This window comes from Mytilus californianus, unplaced genomic scaffold (genome assembly GCF_021869535.1).
Source record: "Mytilus californianus isolate M0D057914Y unplaced genomic scaffold, xbMytCali1.0.p SCAF_5, whole genome shotgun sequence".
In the NCBI taxonomy this organism is placed as follows: Eukaryota; Metazoa; Mollusca; class Bivalvia; order Mytilida; family Mytilidae; genus Mytilus; species Mytilus californianus.
In genome coordinates this window covers 91,377,993-91,402,967 of record NW_026262701.1, presented here as the reverse complement: position 1 = coordinate 91,402,967, position 24,975 = coordinate 91,377,993, and the positions used below count along the sequence as shown (strand labels likewise).

The 24,975-nt window shown below is 31.9% G+C and overlaps 1 protein-coding gene and 1 long non-coding RNA gene across 2 annotated transcripts; both read right to left on the bottom strand.

Annotated features, from left to right (window-relative positions):
* Positions 1-1,282: 1,282 nt before the first annotated feature.
* Positions 1,283-24,835, bottom strand: LOC127703259 (28S ribosomal protein S10, mitochondrial-like). Its single transcript, XM_052207772.1, has 7 exons — positions 24,757-24,835; positions 9,472-9,566; positions 8,318-8,375; positions 7,326-7,462; positions 6,305-6,416; positions 5,403-5,492; positions 1,283-1,511 (listed from the first exon to the last, which is right to left on the bottom strand). Exons 1-7 carry the CDS (start codon positions 24,811-24,813, stop codon positions 1,314-1,316), a joined length of 747 nt encoding a protein of 248 aa, XP_052063732.1. The 5' UTR covers positions 24,814-24,835; the 3' UTR covers positions 1,283-1,313.
* On the bottom strand, positions 13,830-19,509 carry LOC127703260 (uncharacterized). The gene is made up of 2 exons (XR_007982883.1): positions 18,399-19,509; positions 13,830-14,536 (listed from the first exon to the last, which is right to left on the bottom strand). It is a non-coding gene; the product is annotated as an uncharacterized LOC127703260 (long non-coding RNA).
* Positions 24,836-24,975: the final 140 nt, after the last annotated feature.

The window sequence follows — 24,975 nt, the reverse complement described above, 5'->3', positions numbered from 1 at the left end:
ATGAGATTTACATGTGTTTGCTTGCCAAAAGCAACACCACATGTGCCATTAGAGGAGAAGGAACTGTTCACCCCCTCTGAGACCCAAGTTTACCGTTTTTTTTTCGTAGTTTTCCTGTCACTCAATTTTTAGTTTCTGCGTAGTATTTGTGGACTTGTTTGTTGAACATTTTTCTGTATTTTTTAAGTGTGGTTTATAAGTTTCTTATTGGTATCTGGAACTAATTCATGAAGGCACTAGACACTTCTAGTAGTAGTCAACTATAAATAAATTTTTCTCCTTCAGTCTATAATTCTTCTGTAATTATGTCTCAAAGATGAATTATAATGTATTAAGCAGATAATAAATAAAAGAGTGCAAGTGGGGCCTATTATACTTGTAAAATCAGTGCTGTATTGATCTGTAGTTTATTAACTATTTGGTCAAAATTTTCCGTGATTAACTTAGATAATGCTGACATTGGTTATAGCTACCTTGTTATTGATTCAACTCTTTGTTGCTTTTAATTTTACTGCTAGTAAATTCACTTCAAGGCATACATTCATACATTAATGACTAGTATATCATGTTACATAGAAGCGGTCTTTCCTTTGAATACCAAATTGTTTTGGCCTTTAGCATCACTGAAGAGACTTTTGTCAAAAAGTACATCTAGTAAATTCAAAATACATGCTGTACAAATGTTATGTATTATGTATGAAACGGGAGAATAAAACCTTTGCCATACATTTATACTTCAAATTTTGGATACATGTAAGTGGTTGATTATCTGGATTTTGACCAATAAGTAATACTGTAAATCAAGAAGTGTTATTTCAAAAATTGCCATGTGATAGGTCTATTACAAAAAGAAAAAAATATTGATTGCATTTTTTGTATGCACTTTTTCCTGAAATTGCAATAATTCATTTCACATTTCTGTCCATTGTTCAATAAACGTAATAATAAATAAAATGTGTGAATTTACAGTAGTATCATTTAAACAGCTAAAAAAGCCCATAACATATTCCCAACTTGCAAAACCAACTTGTTACAAACTTCCATATCAACACCTCATAAAAAAGTATAACAAAAATACCAAACTTCAAGGTAAATTCAAAAAGGCAATGAAAAAAGAACAGTTATAAAACGGAAGTTAAAAATCATGAATTGAGCCACTGGCATACTGTAATTTACCTATCTATTGAACTGACATACTGTAGTTTACCTATCTATTGACCATTACCTCTTTATTTGATCTACACATGAATCAAATACAAAGGCTAATTAAGGAAAAAAACAATTTTGATCTCTACTATATTTTTTATTTCCGTTCACGTAGTTACATTTTCTTCAACTTTTTTTTCAACATTAGAATCTACTGAAATAGATTCTGTTGTTTGTCCTATATTTTCTGAAACATCAGCTTCCTGTGTGCCTGCTTCAATATTTGGTTTACTCTCACTTGCTACATTTTGTAATCTATCTTTAATAGTTTCTGTCAAATTTTCTGGCAACTGGTGTAATTTGTACTGAAATATAATCAAAATAACATTAATTTCTTTAAACTTTTCAATACTGTTCTAATCAAACAGACATTAAGTATAAGTTATATATAAAAACACCAGTAATTTTTCTCACTTCTCAAATCTACAACTAGAGGATCACTGTATCATCTATTTAATTTTTGCTATTGAATATTCATATTAAAATGATGAAGCTGTAAAAAATTGTTGTGAAGTGGGATGCTCCAAATGTCCTTAATTAATAACTACATTTTTAATTGAGGATAGTTTAAATTAATTAGATTTTCATCCACCTTGAACAAAAAGGGGTGGATGGGAGAATTTTAGTTTTTATTTACTGTTCTGGCTTTAGATACAGTAGACTCCGGCAAATCGGATACCCAAAATGTCAGCTAAAAATATCCGATTACCCGATATATTCAATTAGACGATGAATGTATATTCATTGAATATTCTGCAATGGAGTGATTTTTATCAGTTACATCACCACGATGTTTGTGTAAAAAATTATCAGCTGATTATGTAATGATTAAATTTGTTTGCAGTTTTTACATCCTTTACTTATTAAAATAAATCAAATGTCCTGAAATATTTATGTGAATTATTATCTACCATCCATAGTTTGTCTTTATTTGTTTTGTAAGCAAATTAATATCCATTATTTACATTATCACACAGGTAAACTAATTTGGCTATAAATAGATCTAAGCATGTCTGTGTAGAATCTCCAAACTCAAATCGTATTTGTTATAATTTTATTTCTTTAAATAATCAAATTTAAATTTATGAAAATAATCATGATTGATAAAATATTATTGCATAAAGTTTACGTTTTCTGAAGACTATTTATATTTAGGTCATAGTTCTAGAGGCTTCCTCACAAATTTATAAACATCCAAAATGGCGTCCATGACATGTGGTTACATTTGCACATGTGAAAAAAATATATCTGACAAAAGTCAGATTTCTCTTGTCAAAAGGGATTTATATTTATATTGCAATAAATTATTCAGAAGGAGGTACATTCAGTTTAGATTATATTTCTGATTCTGTGAACATTTAGAGTTAATCAAAATTCTCCAAACAGCAACGTCAACTTGTCAACTGAGTCTTGCATATTTTATAAATAAATTCAAACCATTGGAAGTAAAAGGGCATCTAATTCACATGGCAAAGGAAGACAATGATTAAAGACAACAATTTATTAAGAAATAGTTTCTTTTATTTAGTAAAAACAAAATCTTCTGGTCTACAAGATAGTAAATTCGTAACTTCCGGGTCCATTTCCTGTCAGAAAAACATTGAAAATATCCGATTGTGCATGGTTTTGAACAAAATGACCTGAATATTCTTATCCGATTTGCCGATATATTCTTATATCCGATATTCGATTACACGATAAAATTAACATTAAACATATAGGGAAGGGTTTGGTGTTTTGAAATAATATTACAATAGCCGATATATTCGTTTAGCCGATATCCGATTAGGTGGAGTCTACTGTACTACTTTTCAATTTGTAGCAAAAGTGTGGTAGAATGCTCTTTTAGAAAACTTCACCAATTAACTTCGTAGTAATAATTATTTATAAAATGGATCAGTGCTTCAAGGACACCACAGGCCCTGCTAGCGAAAGTGTCGCCATTATCATCTAAATATTAAAGAAAATCTGTCAATGTAACAATCAGATTTACTGTTCTTAGTCCAAAGACTGTCCTATTTGTTGACACAAACCTTACACCATGTATCCACTCAATACTTGGTAAATAATAAGCTTTATATCCACCTTTCAAGAATCTTGAAAACATTAACCTTAGTATTTTCAACACAGTCCTAGTTTTCATCTATTTTAGACTTATCTTTTCATTTTTGTTTGTGGTTGTTTTTGTACGATTGATAAATAAAAATAACATTTCTTTAATCTTCACATAAATAAAAAAAAAGTATTTCATTAAATCTACTGCATTTGAGATTGATATGCACATTCCATCAGTAGGTTTGAATGAAATGTCTTAACAACTTTTCTAGGACAAAGTTAAAAGTCAGTAGTATATTTTACATCCAAGCTGTCCAGTGAAGCTATAGAATTGACATTAAAGGTTCTGAAAACAACAGAAGCAGATCTTTTAGAAATAATGGTGTTGTTGAAAAATGATCAGTAAAAAGTCAGAACAGCAAAATGAAAAAGGACAGGATGGCAGAATCACAGCTAAAAAAGCACAAGGAGCCAGATAAAAGGGTGGGTGTTTCACCCTGTGAAAATCGCCCAGCTGGAACACTGATTCATTCCATACACCAACTATAGTTTCACTATTGATTACAATATGAGAGAAAGGGACCTAACCGTGAAAACTTAATTTTTATTTGCCAATGAACCATTATGTCATGTTGTATGTCAAGGTTAGATAAACCCTACCAAATGGACATGTAGACATTACAATCACTCCATAGATCAAATGAAGTTGACTTATTTCTTATAGTATCTGAGAAAAGAACTGACTACAAATAAACTGTTATCACAGAGATATGTCTCGCCTTTTTGTAATTTTGATTATGCAAATGTTGAAATTAAAATAGCAATACTTTAACATATTACATAAGTTATGCAAATATTCAAAGTCAATGAACCATGACTGAGGTACATGACTAAACAATCTCCATGTAAATGAGGTGTGCCAATGCTAATACAACTGCATACCAAATACCATTGACTTATTATAAGCAGTTCCCTTTAAACAAAAATAAACACAAACATTAACTTGTAAACTATGTAAAAGTTTCAAAGTCAATGAACCATGAAGAGGAGGTGGGGCTATGTAATTTCCATGGAAACGATACTTGCAAGAGCCAATAAATTTGCATACCAAATATCATTGACTTAACATTAGCAGTTCATCTTAAATTGATCTAATCACAAACTAATACATGTAAACTAAGCAAAAGTTTCAAAGTAGATAGCCCATGACTGAGGGGGCGGGGCCAAATATTCTCTATGGAAATGAGATGTGCTAATGCTTATACAACTGAATACCAATTAACATTGGCCTACCACTAATGGTTCCCCTTCAACTGACCTAATCACAAACTAATACATGTTAACTTAGCAAAATTTTCAGTCAATAGACCATGACTGAGGGGGCAGGGCCAAATAATCTCCATGGAAATAAGGTGTGCCAATGCTAATACAACTGCATACCAAATATGATTGACCTACCACTTGTGGTTCACCATAAACTAATACATTGTTGACCCCGCCTTTGCCGACGCTGGAAACAGGATACCTATATCTCACTTTTTGACTCCATCAAGGCAAGACAAAAATTAATTTTGAACAATGAACCATGAAAATAAGGTCAAGGTCAGATACACCCTTCTTCAAGATGGATGTGAAAACCTTACAATTATTCCCTACAAAGAAAATAGTACCATTCAGCTTGACCACGAAAAAAGTAAACCTTAATCACTGATCAAATTCAGCTGAATCTTGTCTGATTTACATGAAGACCTTGCAAGGATCCCATATATAAAGCATACTATACAGTATAGGTTTTTCTCATCATACGGTTGCCTATAATTGCTTATATCCACTTCATTTGAACTTTGGTGGATAGTTGTCTCATTGGCAATCATACCACATCTCCTTATTTTTATATAGTTAAACTATAACTCATAATGAGGAATTCACATTGCATCACACGGTGTAACTTACTTATATAAACCCTGAAACCAAATTTCAGAAATCCTTGTCAAGTAGTTCCTGAAGAAAATGCGACAAAAATATTCATGGGACGGACGGACGGACTGACAGAAGGACAGACAGAAGTAAAACAGTATACCCCCTTTTTTTAAAGCAGGGGTATAAAAAAAGAGTTCATGCTACAAGCGCTTTTGTCTTACCTTGGTTAACTTCATAGCACAGCCTTCAGGCAGATTTCTCTGGATGTATTCTATGAAAACACTAGCTGTTGATCCAGTCAGTTTCTGTACCTACAAAAATATTTTCATTTTTTCTTTATTGAAAAGGCCATTTATTTGGTTTTTGAAAGAAAGAAAATATTAACAAAGCGATTTTAGTTAAAATAAGTTTTTGTAGATCTTGTATCACTGATAACTTTTGCTTTTTACAGTTTTCTACATTATTTATCTTTGCTTTTGAAATTATATGCAAAAGCACAAAAATGTATAAATTACGGGCAATAACTCCTATAAAAAGTCAATTTTAAATGTAAAGCTTGTTGTTACATTTGAAACTTTTTCCTATAGACAATAATCTCTAATGTATACTTTGTGCAACATTGTTTCATGAAAATGATTACTGGAAATTCAGAAATTATTGTGTTCATTTATTATTGCGATTTGTGAGGAATGGACAAAAATGCGACATTAATTATTGCGATTTCAGGAAAATCTACAAACAGATATATGCATCAGATATGAAAATGCGAGTTCTTATTATTAAGATACTCACCCAGTTGCAATATTCGCATTAATAAAAACCTCGCAATAATTTCTAAATTTAAAGTATTCCTTTATAGCATGAAAAATATAGCATGCTTCCTCAGATCATCAGCAAAACTTCCTGATTACATGAGCATTAAACAGTTGTGCCACTAGCTCAAGATACACCTGTACCCTCAAATTATGACATACCCCAAGTGATAGCTATAACTCAAACAGCCAATGGCCAGGTGAGCTAAAGATAATTGATAGTATACTATGATTATTTCATGATAAGCTCAGTCTTTTAAACTTGATTTTAAACATGTAAACTGATTAGGTACAACACACTGAAAACAAACCTCAAAAACTTTGAAATGTGTTCTTATCTCATACTGCACTTTTGCTCTCTTGCTTGCAAACACTGCTTTATTTAGTGTGCGTCTGTGAAAATGGGTCTCTGGCTGTTTTTGTCTGAAAAAAAAGTCAAACATACATGAAATCAGCAAATTTCTCTGGAAGCACAGCAAAGTTCATTATCGTTATTCAAAATATCACCCTAATACATCCTTTTTTGCACTGATGCGGCTTAAAGCAAACATCAATCAATCAAATAAATAATTGAGCTGTTAATTCTTTAAAAATTAGTAGTATTGAAAGGATAACTAAACAAGTGCCATCATAATCAGTGCTGCAGAAGATCCTTTATATTTTTTTGATTTGATATGTTTGTATCATTGGGTTGCTGTATCATTAACTTAACTCAAACATCTCCAAAATTTATATGATTGCTGATTGCTTTAAAAATAAAATTGACATTTCTTTAATCTTCAAACAAATAAAAAAAATTAATTCAAAATAAAATTTTACAGATAAGACGAATTTCTTGTCATATAAAAATAAGAAGATGTGGTATGATTGTCAATGAGACAACTCTCCACAAGAGACCAAATGACACAGAAATTAACAACTACAGGTCACCGTACAGCCTTCAACAATGACCAAAGCCCATACTGCATAGTCAGCTTTAAAAGTCCTAGATGTTTTGATTGAGTACAAATCACAATGTAATGTGTATGTATTAAATTATTTTTAAATTTCTTCTCAACTCTTTGTGGGTATGATTGATTAAGAGCTTGACATTGAAAAGACAACTATTATACAGCTGCACCAATTACAGTTTATAAGGGAAAAGTGTTCATTTACTTGTGAATACACAATAATTAACAGTATAATGTATGAAATGATTAAACAGCCATAAATCTGGAATATACTGGGAAATTTATGCAGTGTTAAATTTTCTGGGTTTTTTTCAGCAGCTACAAAAAAAGCATAAAAAGGCTTAAATATCACAAAATAATTTACTTATGGCATTATACTTACGGCACATTATGGTTTATTTCTAATTCTGTTGCAGCTGCTACTAGAAACTTGGTGTAGCTGTTTAATACTTCTTTATCATGACCTTTGACCTCAATCGTTATTTGTCTATACAGATCATCTAGTTCTTCCTCTACTGCCTATAAAATAACTTACAATATATAATCATCTGGTAACATCCACATCATGCTGTCTATGGTGGATCCGGTATTTGTCTCATTGGCAATCATACCTAATCTCCTGATTTTCATAAAGGTCCTGTCTGACTAGCTATATATATATATAGGTTTCAAGTAAACATGGTAAAAGATAACATATAGGGTACTTTATTCTCATAAATTACAACTGATTTAGGACTTGTATTGAATTTCAATTTTCAAATTGTTTATCAAACCTCCTTTTTTCTACTTCAACATTTTAATTTTTATTGCTGGAGAATAACTCTTTGTTTCAGGGGTAATCCCCCTTCAAACTTCAAAAACTAAAAACATAAATATAAAGCAATAATGATAATGTATTATGACCATTCCTAGAAGCAATATACTGAAAGGAAAAACAAAAGTGTTTTTCTTTTTAAAAACATTAACTTAATGTTCTGTTTAACACTACATACTGTTTGAAAATTATGGTTGGTTTTGCAATTAACTTTAAAAGATAAAACAATTCCCTAAAATGGATTAACAAAATGTATACTACCACATCTTCTTATTTTTCTATTCATTCTTACCAAACCATATAAATCTATTTACATGTGTTTTGTTTTGATAAACATTATAAATGTTCAAAACCTTGAAGTAATTTTCATGCTTTAACTTTCAATAGATTACCGACTTATACTCCACATCTTTTATCCATACACTGTATGTGTAATTTGTTTTATTGTTGAAGGCCATATGTTGTCCTTTAGATGCCTTTCTTATTTTACTTGTGTTGTTGGGCTGCAATCTTATTGATTCACACCCCACATCTTCTTTATTCCAAATCACTATTCTTACCTGTGTTTGAGTAAAGGTTGTAAAATGACTTTTCAGAACTATTCGTGGTAAATTACATCTGAAAAATGAAAATGCAAATGTTATCTAATGTAGTTAAATTACAAGGGTTCTAAATATTTAGAGAATAACTAGTCCAATAATTGGTAGGTTGAAAAATATTTAACATGGCACATTGTGCCTGATTGAATTATCAGTGTTGTTTGGTCAGGAGTTTCATACTTTTTGTATTTAAATTCTTAGATTGGTTATCTTTCAATCACACTGTCCGACTCTTAAAAATACAAAAGTACTCCTCATAAGCAGATGAACTTAACTTTCATATGAACTTGGCATAACATTTCTCTATGTTTGTGCCAGATTGTATGATTATCCAATATCATACATTTCTAATCTCAGCAATGGCATTAATGCACTAATATCAGGTGTTTTGAAGTTTGAATTACATTGTTTTAAATATCAAAAGTAATATATCCAACATTCAGTATATTCAGAAATTGTACAGGTTCAAATTTAGGAAAGAACTAAAAACATGCTAAAAGGAAGAAAAGGCTATGTTCGTCTTATGACATATGTTTAAAAGTTGATTTGAACTTTGGTGGATAGATGTCTTATTGGCAATCATACCACATCTCCTTATTTTTATATTAAAGAAAATATTGGAACTTATAACAGCATATTTTATGGATTCACATGTTTTCAGTTTCATTCCTGAATATAAAACATTCTCAACTAGTCATGTCTGATCATACATGTATGTATCATCAGTTATATCAATTACCAACTCATCACTAAGAAACCCACTCATGCTAACGTGAGGGACTAGGCTGAATTTAATTATGGATTGCCAATGAGACAACTCTCCACCAGAGACCAAATGACATAGAAGTTTTTGCCTACATATGTATGATTTCATTGTTTCACTAATTGGAGTCTTAAATGTTGAACATGCTGCTATTTCATATAATTTACCAAACATAATTTATATTATAAGAATGAGAACTGCATAATCCCATAGAAATAAAGATGTAAAAAGTATGGAATTATTCATGGCAAAAAACTTAAAATCAACTAAATTTTATAGTGAGAAAATGATAAGCACTAATAACTTATTGACTAGAATGGATTTACTATATATTGTCTTCCTTTTCACTTACATATAACCATCATGGAGTCTTGGGTGAAACACATGAATCGATGACTTCCTGTCTAAACTTATACTGTTTCCTGCACAACATGTTTGCCTTTGTACCTAAAATAGATTAAAAAAAGCTTAATTCATGCAATTTTGTATTAAATACCTCTGCAATAGCTTGTTTGCCCATAATTATCGATTTGATTCTGTTATTACAAACTTAAGCTTGAAGTCTTTCAACACAGGTTGTTTCCCTTTGCCCATTGTAGCAGACATGCCAGACAAAATGGGCTGATGCTGAGATGCAAAGCATGATAAGTTAAAAGTGATATAATTTTGGAAATAAAACAAGTTTGACTCCACTGTTACCAATTCTGTAAATGCTGAATTCTTTTGTGGTAGAGGTACTTATGGCATGGACACCTGTATTATTACTAACATTAGTCCTTTCAATCTTTCTTTAAATAAACTTAATTCCTAAGACCTTTATCATGTTTATCTTATTTTCTTTTAATTAGCACACATTTCCTCTCTGTCATACCTATGTCGCCATTACAGGAGATCGGATCGTTCAATTTTGAATGTTCAGTGGTTATGTATTATAAAATATCTTTCGCCTCTCTTTTTCACCATTAATAATTGACTTTAAAAAAATCATATGAATAATATCAAACATTCATGACATAAACATTATTTAATTTTTATTAACACAAACATGACAAATAAACCAATTTTAGGCCACCAGACTCTTACATACATCTACAGACTCTGTTCAGTATGACCCCTAGCCTGTGTGGCACATGTTGTGTGTACATTGTATGTCTGGTTTTTATCATTAGGAGTAGGGTGTATTTGACCATTGTTGACATGGTCTTTTAGTAGTTCTGTGCAGAATTTTTGGTGATTCCTGTTATTCTCTTTATGTACAGTCAGGGATATAACTCTATAGGGTTATTAGAGAAAAATAACATACATTTGTTATTGTGGACTAAAACTCCAAAAACTGTGATCACATATGTATGTTACATGTTTCAAAGGGGCAATATACATCCTTTGTTTTGTTAAAATGTATACAAGTTCTATTGATATTACTATTGTCTTTATGTACACTAATCTTAAGATATAACAGTTCATAGTTTGCAAATCATGCATAGTACACCTATGTTATTACAGAAAAATTATTCCTGTAATAACTAAAGGGTGTTATGACAGCTTCTCTACATCACTTCAAAGCCTTTGCTCAGACATATATCATGCTTAATCACAATGTATTTTAATTTATTGTAAGAAATAATGATCAGAGCATGTAATGAGGTTCTGCGCAAGCTTCCAAGTAATTCCCAAGTGTCTCATATAATAAGTTACATGCCTGTAATAACTAAGCCTTGTTATTACAGCTAACATGGCTAAGTTTATCGCTTAAAAGTCTGGTCTTATTGATTTACCATGGTTGATAAAAAATGTATTAATTTAATTGGAAAATTAGTTATCAAGACTATGTATTAAGTTACTGCGCAAAGTTTCAAGAATTCCCAAGTGCCCACTAAAAATTAAAATATTTATGATTTATTTAACAAAAAACAAACATATGTTACTACAGATTAAGAAAATTTTAGGAATAAAGAGTTACAACAACTCATGAAAGTATCTGTGTTAACACATGTATGATATTTTCTCTAATAACCCTATAGAGTTATATCCCTGACTGATGTATTATCATGATTATGAGTCTATGACATAAACAAGGTTGGCAAAAAAGCGGTCAATACTAGTATTGACCATGCCAGTGGTAAATACCGGGAAATACTGGCAAATACTGGTCAATACTGGCAAATACTGGTCAATTGAAATTTTAAAATATAAAAACCAGTCCCTACCTGGTCAATTACTGGGTAAATGGACAGATATAGTCACAGGACAGAAAGTCACAATTAATTACTTAAGTTTTTGAATATATAAGGGAAGATCCTTGAAAAAATGTCTCATTATTAGATAAATTCATAATCTAGTTTATGGAATTGTTCATGAACATGGTTAAATGAAGATTTATCAAATATTAATCATACAAAGGACATATTTCTTGGCACCACTAAAAAGAGACTATGACAGCTTGTTTTCTTAAAACAGAAATTTCATCAAGTGTAATAAAAAAACATTCAAAAGTTGTTTTATATATAATATGTAATAATTTAAGAAAAAAACAAAAATGGTTTAAAAAATTATTCTTTTCTTAACCAAGGAAAAAGTTCTCTCAAAACTGAATTGTGAATTTCTGTCTTGTGATTATCAGAATAAAATATTAGTGAAAAGGATAAATGAGGCATATTAAAGATCCTTCAAACTTCAATTTTCTGCATTTAGAAGATTATTATCATTCTGTTGAAAAGTCAGGAATTCATTTATTGTTTTAAACAGTCTTCAAAAATAACTTTTATGATTTGTTTCCTGTTTTGTCAACATTTATCAGCATGATTAGGGGGCAGTTTTTATAGTAATTAAACTTTTGACACCTGCTAGCAATATAATAGGTAATGCTCTGATAATCCAGTCACCTGTAATTCTATTTACCTGTCAAAATAAAACCTTTTCAAGAAAAAATATCTTGATTTAAAAATGTTGAAATAATTCATATAGCAATTTTATATATACCTAAAGTATGTAATATCATCATTACCTTTAAGAACTAAATTAGTCATTATTCATGTTAATAGTTAATAAAACATACCAATATCATTCTTTTTTAAAAACTTAATCATGCCAAAGGAATTAAGTTAAAATAATTTTCTCAATCAACCAATATTTTACTAAAAATTGATAGTTAAGCCTTTCAAAAGAATCATAAAAATTTCAATTGACCAGTATTTGCCAGTATTGACCACTTGAGGAGTATTAACCGGGGCGGTAAATACCGGTAAATACCACTGGTAAATACCGGGGGCGGTATTTACCGCCCAACCTTGGACATAAACATGATAAAGGAAAGCAATGCCTTTCTAAGTCTTAATAAAATGCTCCTCAGGGCGCAGCTTGATACGACCGCAGAGGTCGAACCCTGAACAGTTGGGGCAAGTATGGACACAACATTCAAGCTTGATACAGCTTTGCATTTGGATTGTGATTAAATATTTGACACAGCATAGGTTTCTGACACAGAATGAATGTGGTCTAAGAACTTAAAAATTTTAAATTGGACATTCACCTATTATGGTCCAATATCCAAAATCTAAATACATGGTTAGATTCAGCATATCAAAGAACCCCAAGAATTCAATTTTTGATGAAATCAAACAAAGTTTAATTTTGGACCCTTTTTACCTCAATGTGGACAAAGTTGATAACGGGGCCCAAAAATCAAAAATCTAAGTACATGGTTAGATTCAGCATATCAAAGAACCCCAGATATTCAATTTTTGTTGAAATCAAACAAAGTTTAATTTTGGACCCTGATTTGGACCAACTTGAAAACTGGGCCCATAATCAAAAATCTAAATACATGTTTAGATTCAGCATATCAAAGAACCCTAAGAATTCAATTTTTATTAAAATCAAACTAAGTTTAATTTTGGACCCTTTGGACCTTAATGTAGACCAATTTGAAAATGGAACCAAAAATTAAGAATCTAAATTCACGGTTAGATTCGGCATATCAAAGAACCCCAATAATTCAATTTTTGATGAAATCAAACAAATTTAATTTTGGACCCTTTTGACCCCAATGTGGACCAATTTAAAAACGGGGCCCAAAATCCAAAAACTAAATACACGGTTAGATTCAGCATATTAAAGAACCCCAAGAATTCAAGAATAAAACCCCATTGAAATTGGTCAAGAAATAAGCAATTTATACGAAGTATCTTCTTTTGCACAATACTGTGCAATTAAATATTTCTTGCTATTGCACAATACTGTACAATTGACAATTTCTTGCTATTGCGCAATATTGTGCTATTGGATATTTCTTGCTATTGCGCAATACTGTGCAATTGAAGATTTCTTGCTATTGCACAATACTGTGCAATTGAAGATTTCTTGCTATTGCACAATACTTATTATATAATAATTTACACATCCTGTTTGGTGTGTATCTCCTACCATATCATTATTATTTGCTTTTAAATATAAATCAGAAATAACCAACTTAAAATGGAAAATTTTAAAAGAAAAAAAAAAGGAAAAAAAGAAAAAAAAAGGAAAAAAAAAAAATCCCCCCCCCAAATTTTTTGAACCCCCTTATGATTCATCACCCCCAAACTCAATCCCAGCCTTCCCTCTGTGGTATGGTACCTTGCAGTACAATTTCAGAGAGATCCATACACTTGAACACAAGTTATTGTCTGGAAACTAGAAAAATGTGTTTTTTGGCCCCTTTTTGGCCCCAAATTCCTAAACGTTTAGGGCAATTACCCCCAAACTCAAACCCAGCTTTCCCTTTGTGATATGGAACCTTGTAGTACAATTTCAGAAAGATCCATACACTTACACACAAGTTATTGTCCTGAAACTAGAAAAATGCTTGTTTTTTGCCCCTTTCTGGCCCCTAATTCCTAAAATATTGAGGCAATTACCCCCATCATCAATCCCAGCCTTCCCTTTGTGGTATGGTACCTTGCAGTACAATTTCAGAGAGATCCATACACTTGAACACAAGTTATTGTCTGGAAACTAGAAAAATGCTTATTTTTGGCCCCTTTTTGGCCCCCAATTCCTAAACGTTTCGGCAATTACCCCCAAACTCAATTCCAGCTTTCCCTTTGTGATATGGAACCTTGTAGTACAATTTCAGAAAGATCCATACACTTACACACAAGTTATTGTCATGAAACTAGAAAAATGCTTGTTTTTTGCCCCTTTTTTGGCCCCTAATTCCTAAAATTTTGAGGCAATTACCCCCAAAATCAATCCCAGCATTCCTTTTGTGATATGGAACCTTGTGGTACAATGTCAGAGAGATCCATACACTAACACACAAGTAATGTCTGGAAGTTACAAAAATGCTTATTTTTGGCCCCTTTTTGGCCCCTAATTCCTTTACTGTTGGTACCATAACCCCCAAAATCAATCCCAACCTTTCTTTTGTGGTATTGAACCTTGTGGTAAAATTTCATAGAGATCCATTCACTTAAACTAAAGTTAGAGTGAGAAAACCAATGTGTCTTCGGACGACGCCGGACGACGCCAGACGACGACGACGACGACGACGACGACGCCAACGTCATACCAATATACGACCACAAAAATTTTTTTGCGGCTGTATAAAAATTGTTCAACATGTTCAAGGTGAAAAAATATACAAAACATATAATCTTGTGTTAAATATTGGTTAATAGACATGATAGATGTATCAAAAGTTACCACTCAAGAAAGGTGACCGTTTAAAAGAGGTTCTGAAGAATCAGATTCTGACATTGCCCATGGTTTGGAATGCGGCAAATTGTTTTAGTCCTTTCAATCGGTAGATTATTGTTTGAGTGAGCATGGTGAGTAGACAAATAAAATACATGAAATATGGTGGATAATGGCACTGTAAATTTTTAGAAAGCATTGGAAATGGTTTATATATGTTATTTTCGAGGAGAAATAAGTTGGTTTAAAAAAATTTCAGTTTGCCCAAACCTGACCCATGATGACTGGGTGTGGGTAGGTAGGTAGGCAAATTCTTTTTTTTTTTTAACAGAATTTGCATGAAAATATTAAAACAGTATACAGTCGACTCCACTTAATCGCGTACCGCTTCATAGCATAATTCGGTTTAATTTTCTCCTGCACAAAACCATTTCCCATTCATCTAATGTTAAATTATCCGGTTATATGCATAGCCTTACAAGTGGCCTTTCGGTTAATTGCATAGAAAAAAATTGCCAGCTAGATATGCTTAGTTCAAACTGACGAGATTTTTGAACGGAAACGGCAATTTGGTAAGTATATTTTTCTTGAATGCATCATTATTTTCGTTATTATTTCATATTCACTTTTGTGTTATTAAAATAAAGTTTTAAAACAGTTTCTTTCATGTTTATATGATCAAACTGATGATGGAGTTTTACTTTAAATAACCCTCAAGGTAACTAGAGCTCAATTATTTGTTTACATTTTACCGGCAAGTTTTTTACCCCAAAATGGTACTCAGAATAGAATCCTGTACGGCTTCTGATTGGATGATACAGAATAATTTGGAATTAATTTTAATCAAAAGCTTATCCAATTAGGGTTTTAAAAATCCAGAAAATCAAATTCAGATTTTGCAAAGTATAGAAAATATCTTCCATTTCTGCACGTCGGGGCCATTAACTAGAGGCTCTAAAGAGCCTGTGTCACTCACCTTGGTCTATGTGCATATTAAACAAAGGACACAGATGGATTCATGACAAAATTGTGTTTTGGTGATGGTGATGTGTTTGTAGATCTTACTCTACTGAACATTCTTGCTCCTTACTATTATCTCTATCTATAATGAACTTGGCCCGGTAGTTACAGTGGAAAATACTTTGTAAAAATTTACAAAAATTTACAAAATTTATGAAAATTGTAAAAAATTGACTATAAAGGGCAATAACTCCTTAAGGGGTCAATTGACAATTTTGGTCATGTTGCCTTATTTGTAGATCTAACTTTGCTGTACATTATTGCTGTTTACAGTTTATCTCTATCTACATGTATAATAATATTCAAGATATAACCAAAAGCGGCAAAATTTTCTTAAAATTACCAATTCAAGGGCAGCAACCCAACAACGTGTTGCCTGATTGGTCTGAAAATTACAGGGCAGATAGATCTTGACCTAATGAACAATTTAATCCTCATCAGATTTGCTCTAAATGCTTTGGTTTCAGAGATATGAGCCAATAAAATGCTCCGCAGGGCGCAGCTTGATACGACCGCAGAGGTCGAACCCTGAACAGTTGGGGCAAGTATGGACACAACATTCAAGCTTGATACAGCTTTGCATTTGGATTGTGATTAAATATTTGACACAGCATAGGTTTCTGACACAGAATGAATGTGGTCTAAGAACTTAAAAATTTTAAATTAGACATTCATCTATTATGGTCCAATATCCAAAATCTAAACACATGGTTAGATTCAGCATATCAAAGAACCCCAAGAATTCAATTTTTGATGAAATCAAACAAAGTTTAATTTTGGACCCTTTTGACCTCAATGTGGACAAAGTTGATAACGGGGTCCAAAAATAAAAAATCTAAATACATGGTTAGATTCAGCATATCAAAGAACCCCATATATTCAATTTTTGTTGAAATCAAACGAAGTTTAATTTTGGACCCCGATTTGGACCAACTTGAAAACTGGGCCCATAATCAAAAATCTAAATACATGTTGAGATTCAGCATATCAAAGAACCCTAAGAATTCAATTTTTGTTAAAATCAAACTAAGTTTAATTTGGACCCTTTGGACCTAAATGTAGACCAATTTGAAAACGGAACCAAAAATTAAGAATCTAAATACACGGTTAGATTCGGCATATCAAAGAACCCCAATAATTCAATTTTTGATGAAATCAAACAAAGTTTAATTTTGGACCCTTTGGACCTCAATGTGGACCAATTTAAAAACGGGGCCCAAAATCCAAAAACTAAATACACGGTTAGATTCAGCATATTTAAGAACCCCAAGAATTCAAGAATAAAACCCCATTGAAATTGGTCAAGAAATAAGCAATTTATATGAAGTATCTTCTTTTGCACAATACTGTGCAATTAAATATTTCTTGCTATTGCGCAATACTGTACAATTGACAATTTCTTGCTATTGCGTAATATTGTGCTATTGGATATTTCTTGCTATTGCGCAATACTGTGCAATTGAAGATTTCTTGCTATTGCGCAGTACTGTGCAATTGAAGATTTCTTGCTATTGTGCAATACTGTGCAATTGAAAATTTCTTGCTATTGCACAATACTTATTATATAATAATTTACACATCCTGTTTGGTGTGTATCTCCTACCATATCATTATTATTTGCTTTTAAATATAAATCAGAAATAACCAACTTAAAATGTAAAATTTTAAAAGAAAAAAAAAAGGAAAAAAAAAAAATCCCCCCCCCCCCAAATTGTTTGAACCCCCTTATGATTCATCACCCCCAAACTCAATCCCAGCCTTCCCTTTGTGGTATGGTACCTTGCAGTACAATTTCAGAGAGATCCATACACTTGAACACAAGTTATTGTCTGGAAACTAGAAAAATGTGTTTTTTGGCCCCTTTTTGGCCCCAAATTCCTAAACATTTAGGGCAATTACCTCAAAACTCAAACCAGCTTTCCCTTTGTGATATGGAACCTTGTAGTACAATTTCAGAAAGATCCATACACTTACACACAAGTTATTGTCCTGAAACTAGAAAAATGCTTGTTTTTTGCCCCTTCTTGGCCCCTAATTCCTAAACTAAAATATTGAGGCAATTACCCCCATCATCAATCCCAGCCTTCCCTTTGTGGTATGGTACCTTGCAGTACAATTTCAGAGAGATCCATACACTTGAACACAAGTTATCGTCTGGAAACTAAAAAAATGCTTATTTTTGGCCCCTTTTTGGCCCCCAATTCCTAAACGTTTCAGCAATTACCCCCAAACTCAATTCCAGCTTTTCCTTAGTGATATGGAACCTTGTAGTACAATTTCAGAAAGATCCATACACTTACACACAAGTTATTGTCATGAAACTAGAAAAATGCTTGTTTTTTGCCCCTTTTTTGGCCCCTAATTCCTAAAATTTTTAGGCAATAACCCCCAAAATCAATCCCAGCATTACTTTTGTGATATGGAACCTTGTGGTACAATGTCAGAGAGATCCATACACTAACACACAAGTTATGTCTGGAAGTTACAAAAATGCTTATTTTTGGCCCCTTTTTGGCCCCTAATTCCTTTACTGTTGGTACCATAACCCCCAAAATCAATCCCAACCTTCCTTTTGTGGTATTGAACCTTGTGGTAAAATTTCATAGAGATCCATTCACTTAAACTAAAGTTAGAGTGCGAAAACCAATGTGTCTTCGGACGACGAGGACGACAACGACGACGCCAACGTCATACCAATATACGACCACAAAAATTTTTTGCGGTCGTATAAAAACTGCATTTTACCCTATGTACTATTTTTTAGTCATGTCGGGCATCTTGGTTCGCGGGCGGGGTCATCGGACACATTTTTTAAACTAGATACCCTAATGATGATTGTGGACAAGTTTGGTTAAATTTGTCTAAGTAGTTTCAGAGGAGAAGATTTTTGTAAAAAAATACAAAAATTTACGAAAAATGGTTAAAAATTGACTATAAAGGGCAATAACTCCTTAAGGGGTTAACTGACCATTTTGGTCAAGTTGACTTATTTGTAGATCTTACTTTGCTGAACATTATTGCTGTTTACAGTTTATCTCTATCTATAATAATATTCAAGATAATAACCAAAAACTGCAAAATTTCCTTAAAATTACCAATTCAGGGGCAGCAACCCAACAACGGGTTGCCTGATTGGTCTGAAAATTTCAGGGCAGATAGATCTTGACCTAATGAACAATTTTATACTCATCAGATTTGCTATTAATGCTTTGGTTTCAGAGATATGAGCCAAAAACTGCATTTTACCCTATGTACTATTTTTTAGCCATGTCCGCCATCTTGGTTCGCGGGCGGGGTCATCTGACACATTTTTTAAACTAGATACCCTAATGATGATTGTGGACAAGTTTGGTTAAATTTGTCTTAGTAGTTTCAGAGGAGAAGATTTTTGTAAAAGATTACAAAAATTTACGAAAAATGGTTAAAAATTGACTATAAAGGGCAATAACTCCTTAAGGGGTTAACTGACCATTTTGGTCAAGTTGACTTATTTGTAGATCTTACTTTGCTGAACATTATTGCTGTTTACAGTTTATCTCTATCGATAATAATATTCAAGATAATAACCAAAAACGGCAAAATTTCCTTAAAATTACCAATTCAGGGGCAGCAACCCAACAATGGGTTGTCCGATTCATCTGAAAATTTCAGGGCAAATAGATCTTGACCTGATTAACAATTTTACCCCATGTCAGATTTGCTCAATGCTTTGGTTTCAGAGATATAAGCCAAAATCTACATTTTACCCCTATGTTCTATTTTTAGCCATGGCGGCCACCTTGGTTGGTTGGCTGGGTCACCGGACACATTTTTTAACCTAGATACCCCAATGATGATTGTGGCCAAGTTTGGTCAAATTTGGCCCTGTAGTTTCAGAGGAGAAGATTTTTGTAAAAGTTAACGACGACGGACAACGACGGACGACGGATGCCAAGTGATAAGAAAAGCTCACTTGGCCCTTTGGGCCAGGTGAGCTAAAAATATGCCTTTTTCAATAAGCGAAAAAAATAGACGATCTTTTTCAACTGCATTTTAAGTCAATTTTTGTCGCATGACCATATATATTTTTTTGGTTGTAATGCAACACTGGCATTTCTAGTAACAGGAACTGCTACCTGTTTTTCCCTAGTTTGTGTAGTCTTCGAGAAAAAAAATACGGAACACCACTGGTACCCTATGGAAAATGCATTACAAATAATTGCACTCTTGTAACCTCAATGTGTACACAGGTGAAGTTTCCCATGTTCTATTTTAAGCCTCGAGGTCATAAAATGTCAAACAGGAAGTTGTTGTAAAAACATGACCATTCTATCCCAAAAGGTGTTAATTATTGATTGGATTTTAAGCATTGTCCATAGATAACATTTGGGGTGAATTTTAAAAAACAATAACGCCTGCTAATTTACTTTGAAAGACCATCCAATGTGTACTCTCGCTTGGGATGATTTGCATTTATGTTAAACATTACAGGGCATTTATATATGGTTGAAGAATTTTATTCGTCAATCTTTTATTTTTATTTTTTTTCGAAAAGAGCATTCACTTCTAATTATTATATTTTCACACGTTCAACACTCGTGTCCAGCAAATAACCCGTACAGGGCCCCTTTACTGCTTTGCATATACGAAACTAACGAGGTTAAAGAAACAGTGTTACATCACTGTGCAAGCGGTAAATACTGCATATCAAAGGCAGTTCATTACACATTTATTGTTAAAAATGATAATAAACTGTGTAGTATAGTTGAACAGTTTATTTTAATCAAAGCGTAATGATGTACATTGTACATACGGGTCATAGAAACAAATCTATTTTAAGAACAATTTGTTCTAATTTTGTATCCCAGGTAAAGGAAACATCGGTACGCAAATAAACTAAAACAAAATGTGTTTATAAACTTTATTAAAAGAATACAAAATACAATAACATGAATAACACTAGACTTATAACTTTTATTAGAATAAATCAACATTCAACATGCTGTAAGTGGATTATGGCCGTTCACGTTTTCAGGGATTTCCTTTACTGTCGATGTTATTTGACTCCGTAATTTGGCATTTCGGATATACGCATACTCCGCTTAATTGCATAATTTTGTCTGACAAATAGGCTATGCAAATAACCGGAATCTTTTTTTCTGTCAAACCTTTGTAGAGACAATCAAAAGCCATGACAAACTGTCTGCCATTTTCACATGTTTTACAACTTTTACTTCTTTACGTTCGTTAAATCAGAAGATAAAAACCGAGAACATCGAATATCGATTAACTGCGTCTCTTACATGCTTTCTTTTAATCTTATTCACAGTTACTTTCAAAGGCAAAGACAAAGAACATTAAGTTTTATACGATGACGGAGCGGACACGAAAAAAATCCGAAAAAAAAAATTCTTCAAAAAAACGGCAAAAAAAGAATTTGAGTCGGTGGATTTTTTTTGGGTTGGTCGCGTTTCGGCAAACATACAATATTTTTATTTTGGCCTGGTATTGTTTTGAAAGGAAACTGAAAGGAGTGGAACATGAGGAATTCATGAATTCACTTCCTGTTGCACAATCTCGGTTCCAAACGGGTTCAGATTCTCATTTTGATTTGGATACAGATCACATATATTTTTCATGATGATGATATTTGTACGTAAAAACATTAAAATGACCATTGTTAAAAGTTGAAATAGCCACTGACCGAGTTAGACAGGTGACTGCTGAAAAGAGTTAAATTAACTTGAGAAAACGTTTGTGAGGTTAAGCGACAGTTAGAGTCATCATGACCGCTGAAACAAGGTGACTGCTAAGGCAGGTTTGACTGTATTATGAATATAGCAATGCATACACTGAAACTAATCAGATAATTCAAGGCTTATTATATTTAAGTGACAGATTTCATCCCAGTCTGTCCCTTTGACATTAAAGATATTATAATTATTTGAACTAGACTAACCATTATAATACTATCAGTACGGCAACAAGAATAAACACAGGGGCTCATTTGTTATATAGATTGGCGACAGCCACTGACAGTAACACATCATCTAACCCATGTAGACCCATGAGACGAGCCACTGTGGAATACGTTTTGGCAAGGAAAATCGGAAGCGTCTTTTTACCACAGAACACCACAGAATACCACAGAACACCCAAAATTTACCACAGAACTTCGAAATATTAATACTTCAGACACTATTACCGTGTTATTGTTCATTCTTTTTGTAATTTGACATTTATTATTCAAATAAATTTAATTTTTCTATTTAGGGTCGACTCACTATCGCTACGCCCCCAACTGAATGGCCAATAATTGGGATCATACCAAAAACCCCTAGCTATTAAAACCATAATATACAAAGATTATTTATATTTGTGACCTTTATAATTTAAATACATTTTTATCTTTTTTGTAATTTTAAATCATTTTTGAAAATGTTTAGATGCATTACGTAATTATTTGTTAAATTTATTTTGTTTACCAGTTTTTTTGGTCACTTTTTTTTATTAATGTTATGTTAAGAGTTGTTACAATAAATAATCAAAATGGTTAATGTGACAGTTAATTAAATTTGTTGTCAACAAATAATTCAACTTTATTAAAGTGATTAAAGTAATTAGTTAAGCTGCTATCAAGAGTTGTTTCAAACAATTATTTAAACTTGGCTAATGTTTGTACATCAAAGTTTTCTCCATTAGAGTTATATATAAAACAATCCTGTGTTAAGGGCTACCGGCAAATACTTTCTAAAAACATATCTGAAGTTGTTGTAGGACAGTAATATTTGAGTTGACTAATAACATATTATAAGTGTGTCTTTTTAATTGTCAAAAAGTTCAAGTTCGATGACTGTTTTTGGATTCTTATGTTGTGTGTGTATCTTCTCCAATCATTTGACATTATTTCGGATTTTTACCAAATTTTGTATGCATTTAGAAATAGTTGAACTGAAACTTTATATCGAAAAAACTGGTACATGTATATGTAGCATTTACATATAGATTCTATAATTTTGAGTCCATAATTAATGTTGACCTTAGTAGGTTCACCGACACAATTAAAGTACCAAAATTTAATTAGATTAACCCATTTTGACACTTGTCGTAATCACCAATCAAGCCAATTAACATGTCATTTAAGTTTTCACACCTGAGACATCAAATAAATTTAATTGAATTACCTTATATAATCAGGTGGCATAGAATCCAAACAATGAAGAATTTTGTAAATATTCCATTATTAATGATATATATATTATATTAAATAGAATGTTGATATCAGTCTTCCTGTTCTAACTATTGTCAAGTAATTTCAAGAATACAATTTTTATAATAATTAAAAAATTCATGATTAAAATGTGAGCCGATGATCACTATCATTTTAGTTGAAAAATTAAAACTATTGTCTTATAGGTTTATTAATTTCACAGAAAAAATAGTTACATATGAGAAATATTAACTCTTCCTGCCAATCAAGTCAATATATTATTCATAGCATGATTCGTGACGGTAAAATCCGTCAGGTCAACTTTTTTTGTAGATTTTTTTTTTTTACAATAAAGGTTATGTTTTCATATAAAATATTCATTAATCTCGCAGATTTCTTAATTTAATGAAAAAATGTTAAAAGAAAAAGCGATATTAGCATATTAGCACTTTCTGTCGATCAGATCAATATTATTCGTAGTGTAATATTCGCTGGTAAAATCCGTCAGATCAACTTTTTTGTAGAAAAACATGTTTTATTTATCATGTTTATATAAAGTTTTTATTGTTAAACAACATTTAATAAAATCGCAGATTTCTTAATTTCACGAAAAAATATTGTAAAACAAAAGAGATTTTAACACTTTTTATCGATCAGTTCAATATATTCAAAGCATATCTTGGATCATATTGATCGTGCGGTAAACTTTTTTTTGCTCAAAACCATTTTTTTAAATGTTTATTTTAGATTTTCATTATTATAATGCATTAGTTTAGTGTCTCAAAGGTCTCCAAATGTAAAAATATGCCAAATAACAAAAAAATTATATGATCATTGTTTATCTCATCCAGTCAATCGTCATGTCATTGGTGTAACCCGAATTAAAGAAATAATCTGGGAACAGTATATCTAACGGGAAATGAATCTGATACGCTTTTCAGTATAAAATTGATAAAATCTCGGACTCCCCGAGACTTCCCAAGATTTACGGATTTTGGTAGCGTCTGACTGAAAAACTATCAGAACTGCTCAACAAATAAACCACATAACTCTAATTGTAAATAAATACAAGATTTATCATTTAGTAGATATATTTTGTCATATAAAATTACCAAAATAAGTTTGATTTATTTGATGTGAAGTGTTTTATAATAGTTTGGGAATTTGTAAATCATCGCGGCAATGGCCGCCATTTTTTTATTACCTGGTTTGCATTCTGCACAATTCTGTGATGAAATGCTTGCGATTTTAACAAATTTGAAGTGACAGAATACAAGTTTGATACAGTAGCATCACTATAAAACTAGTTTGATTGACATTTTATTGATAATATCAGAAATTATTAGGAAAATAGCGAGTCCGTTTTTAACACATGTCCGTTTCTGTATCGTATCTTTATTAACTATGGCTAAAATCGACTACAATCAGGTAGTGTCAAGTCCCGTCAATATATATGTTCCTGAAATAATGTAATTCTGAATTATTAGATTTGCATTTTATAAAGTAATTCTAATGTTCTGTGGTATATTTCAGTAGTTTTATTGTAATGTGTGCAGTTCTGTGGTATATTTTGAGTGTTCTGTGGTATATTTTGAGTGTTCTGTGGTATTCTGTGGTGTTCTGTGGTAAAAAGACGCTCCGAGGAAAATCGTTGCCCTTGGTTCAGGATAGATGCTGAAGGTCAATATAACCCAAAAAATAGGAACATTTAAACACGCAAAATACTTTAAAAGTGTTTGATGGGTAAATAAGAACCTTTAAAATACTTCTACTGCTGGAAAATCTACAAATCTTTTCTAAACACTTGTACATGATTTTCACTAAAACAAGGGCGACAACCAAATATTTTTATTATAGAAATATCAGTTCAATTTCGGATGATCTACAATAATCCGGACTGACATTTTTTTCTTTAATTTGATTGTTGTACCTTTTGAAACTTGGGACATTGAAAGCGTCACAAGTTACAATAAT

Coding starts and splice junctions, on each gene's coding strand:
- LOC127703259 (XM_052207772.1), bottom strand. CDS start 24,813: ATGTACAAGTGTTTAGAAAAGATTTGTAGATTTTCCAGCAGTAGAAGT. Junction 6,417..7,325: donor GAAATAAACCATAATGTGCC/GTAAGTATAATG, acceptor CTTTTTTTTCAG/ACAAAAACAGCCAGAGACCC. Junction 1,512..5,402: donor GTGCTATGAAGTTAACCAAG/GTAAGACAAAAG, acceptor ATTATATTTCAG/TACAAATTACACCAGTTGCC.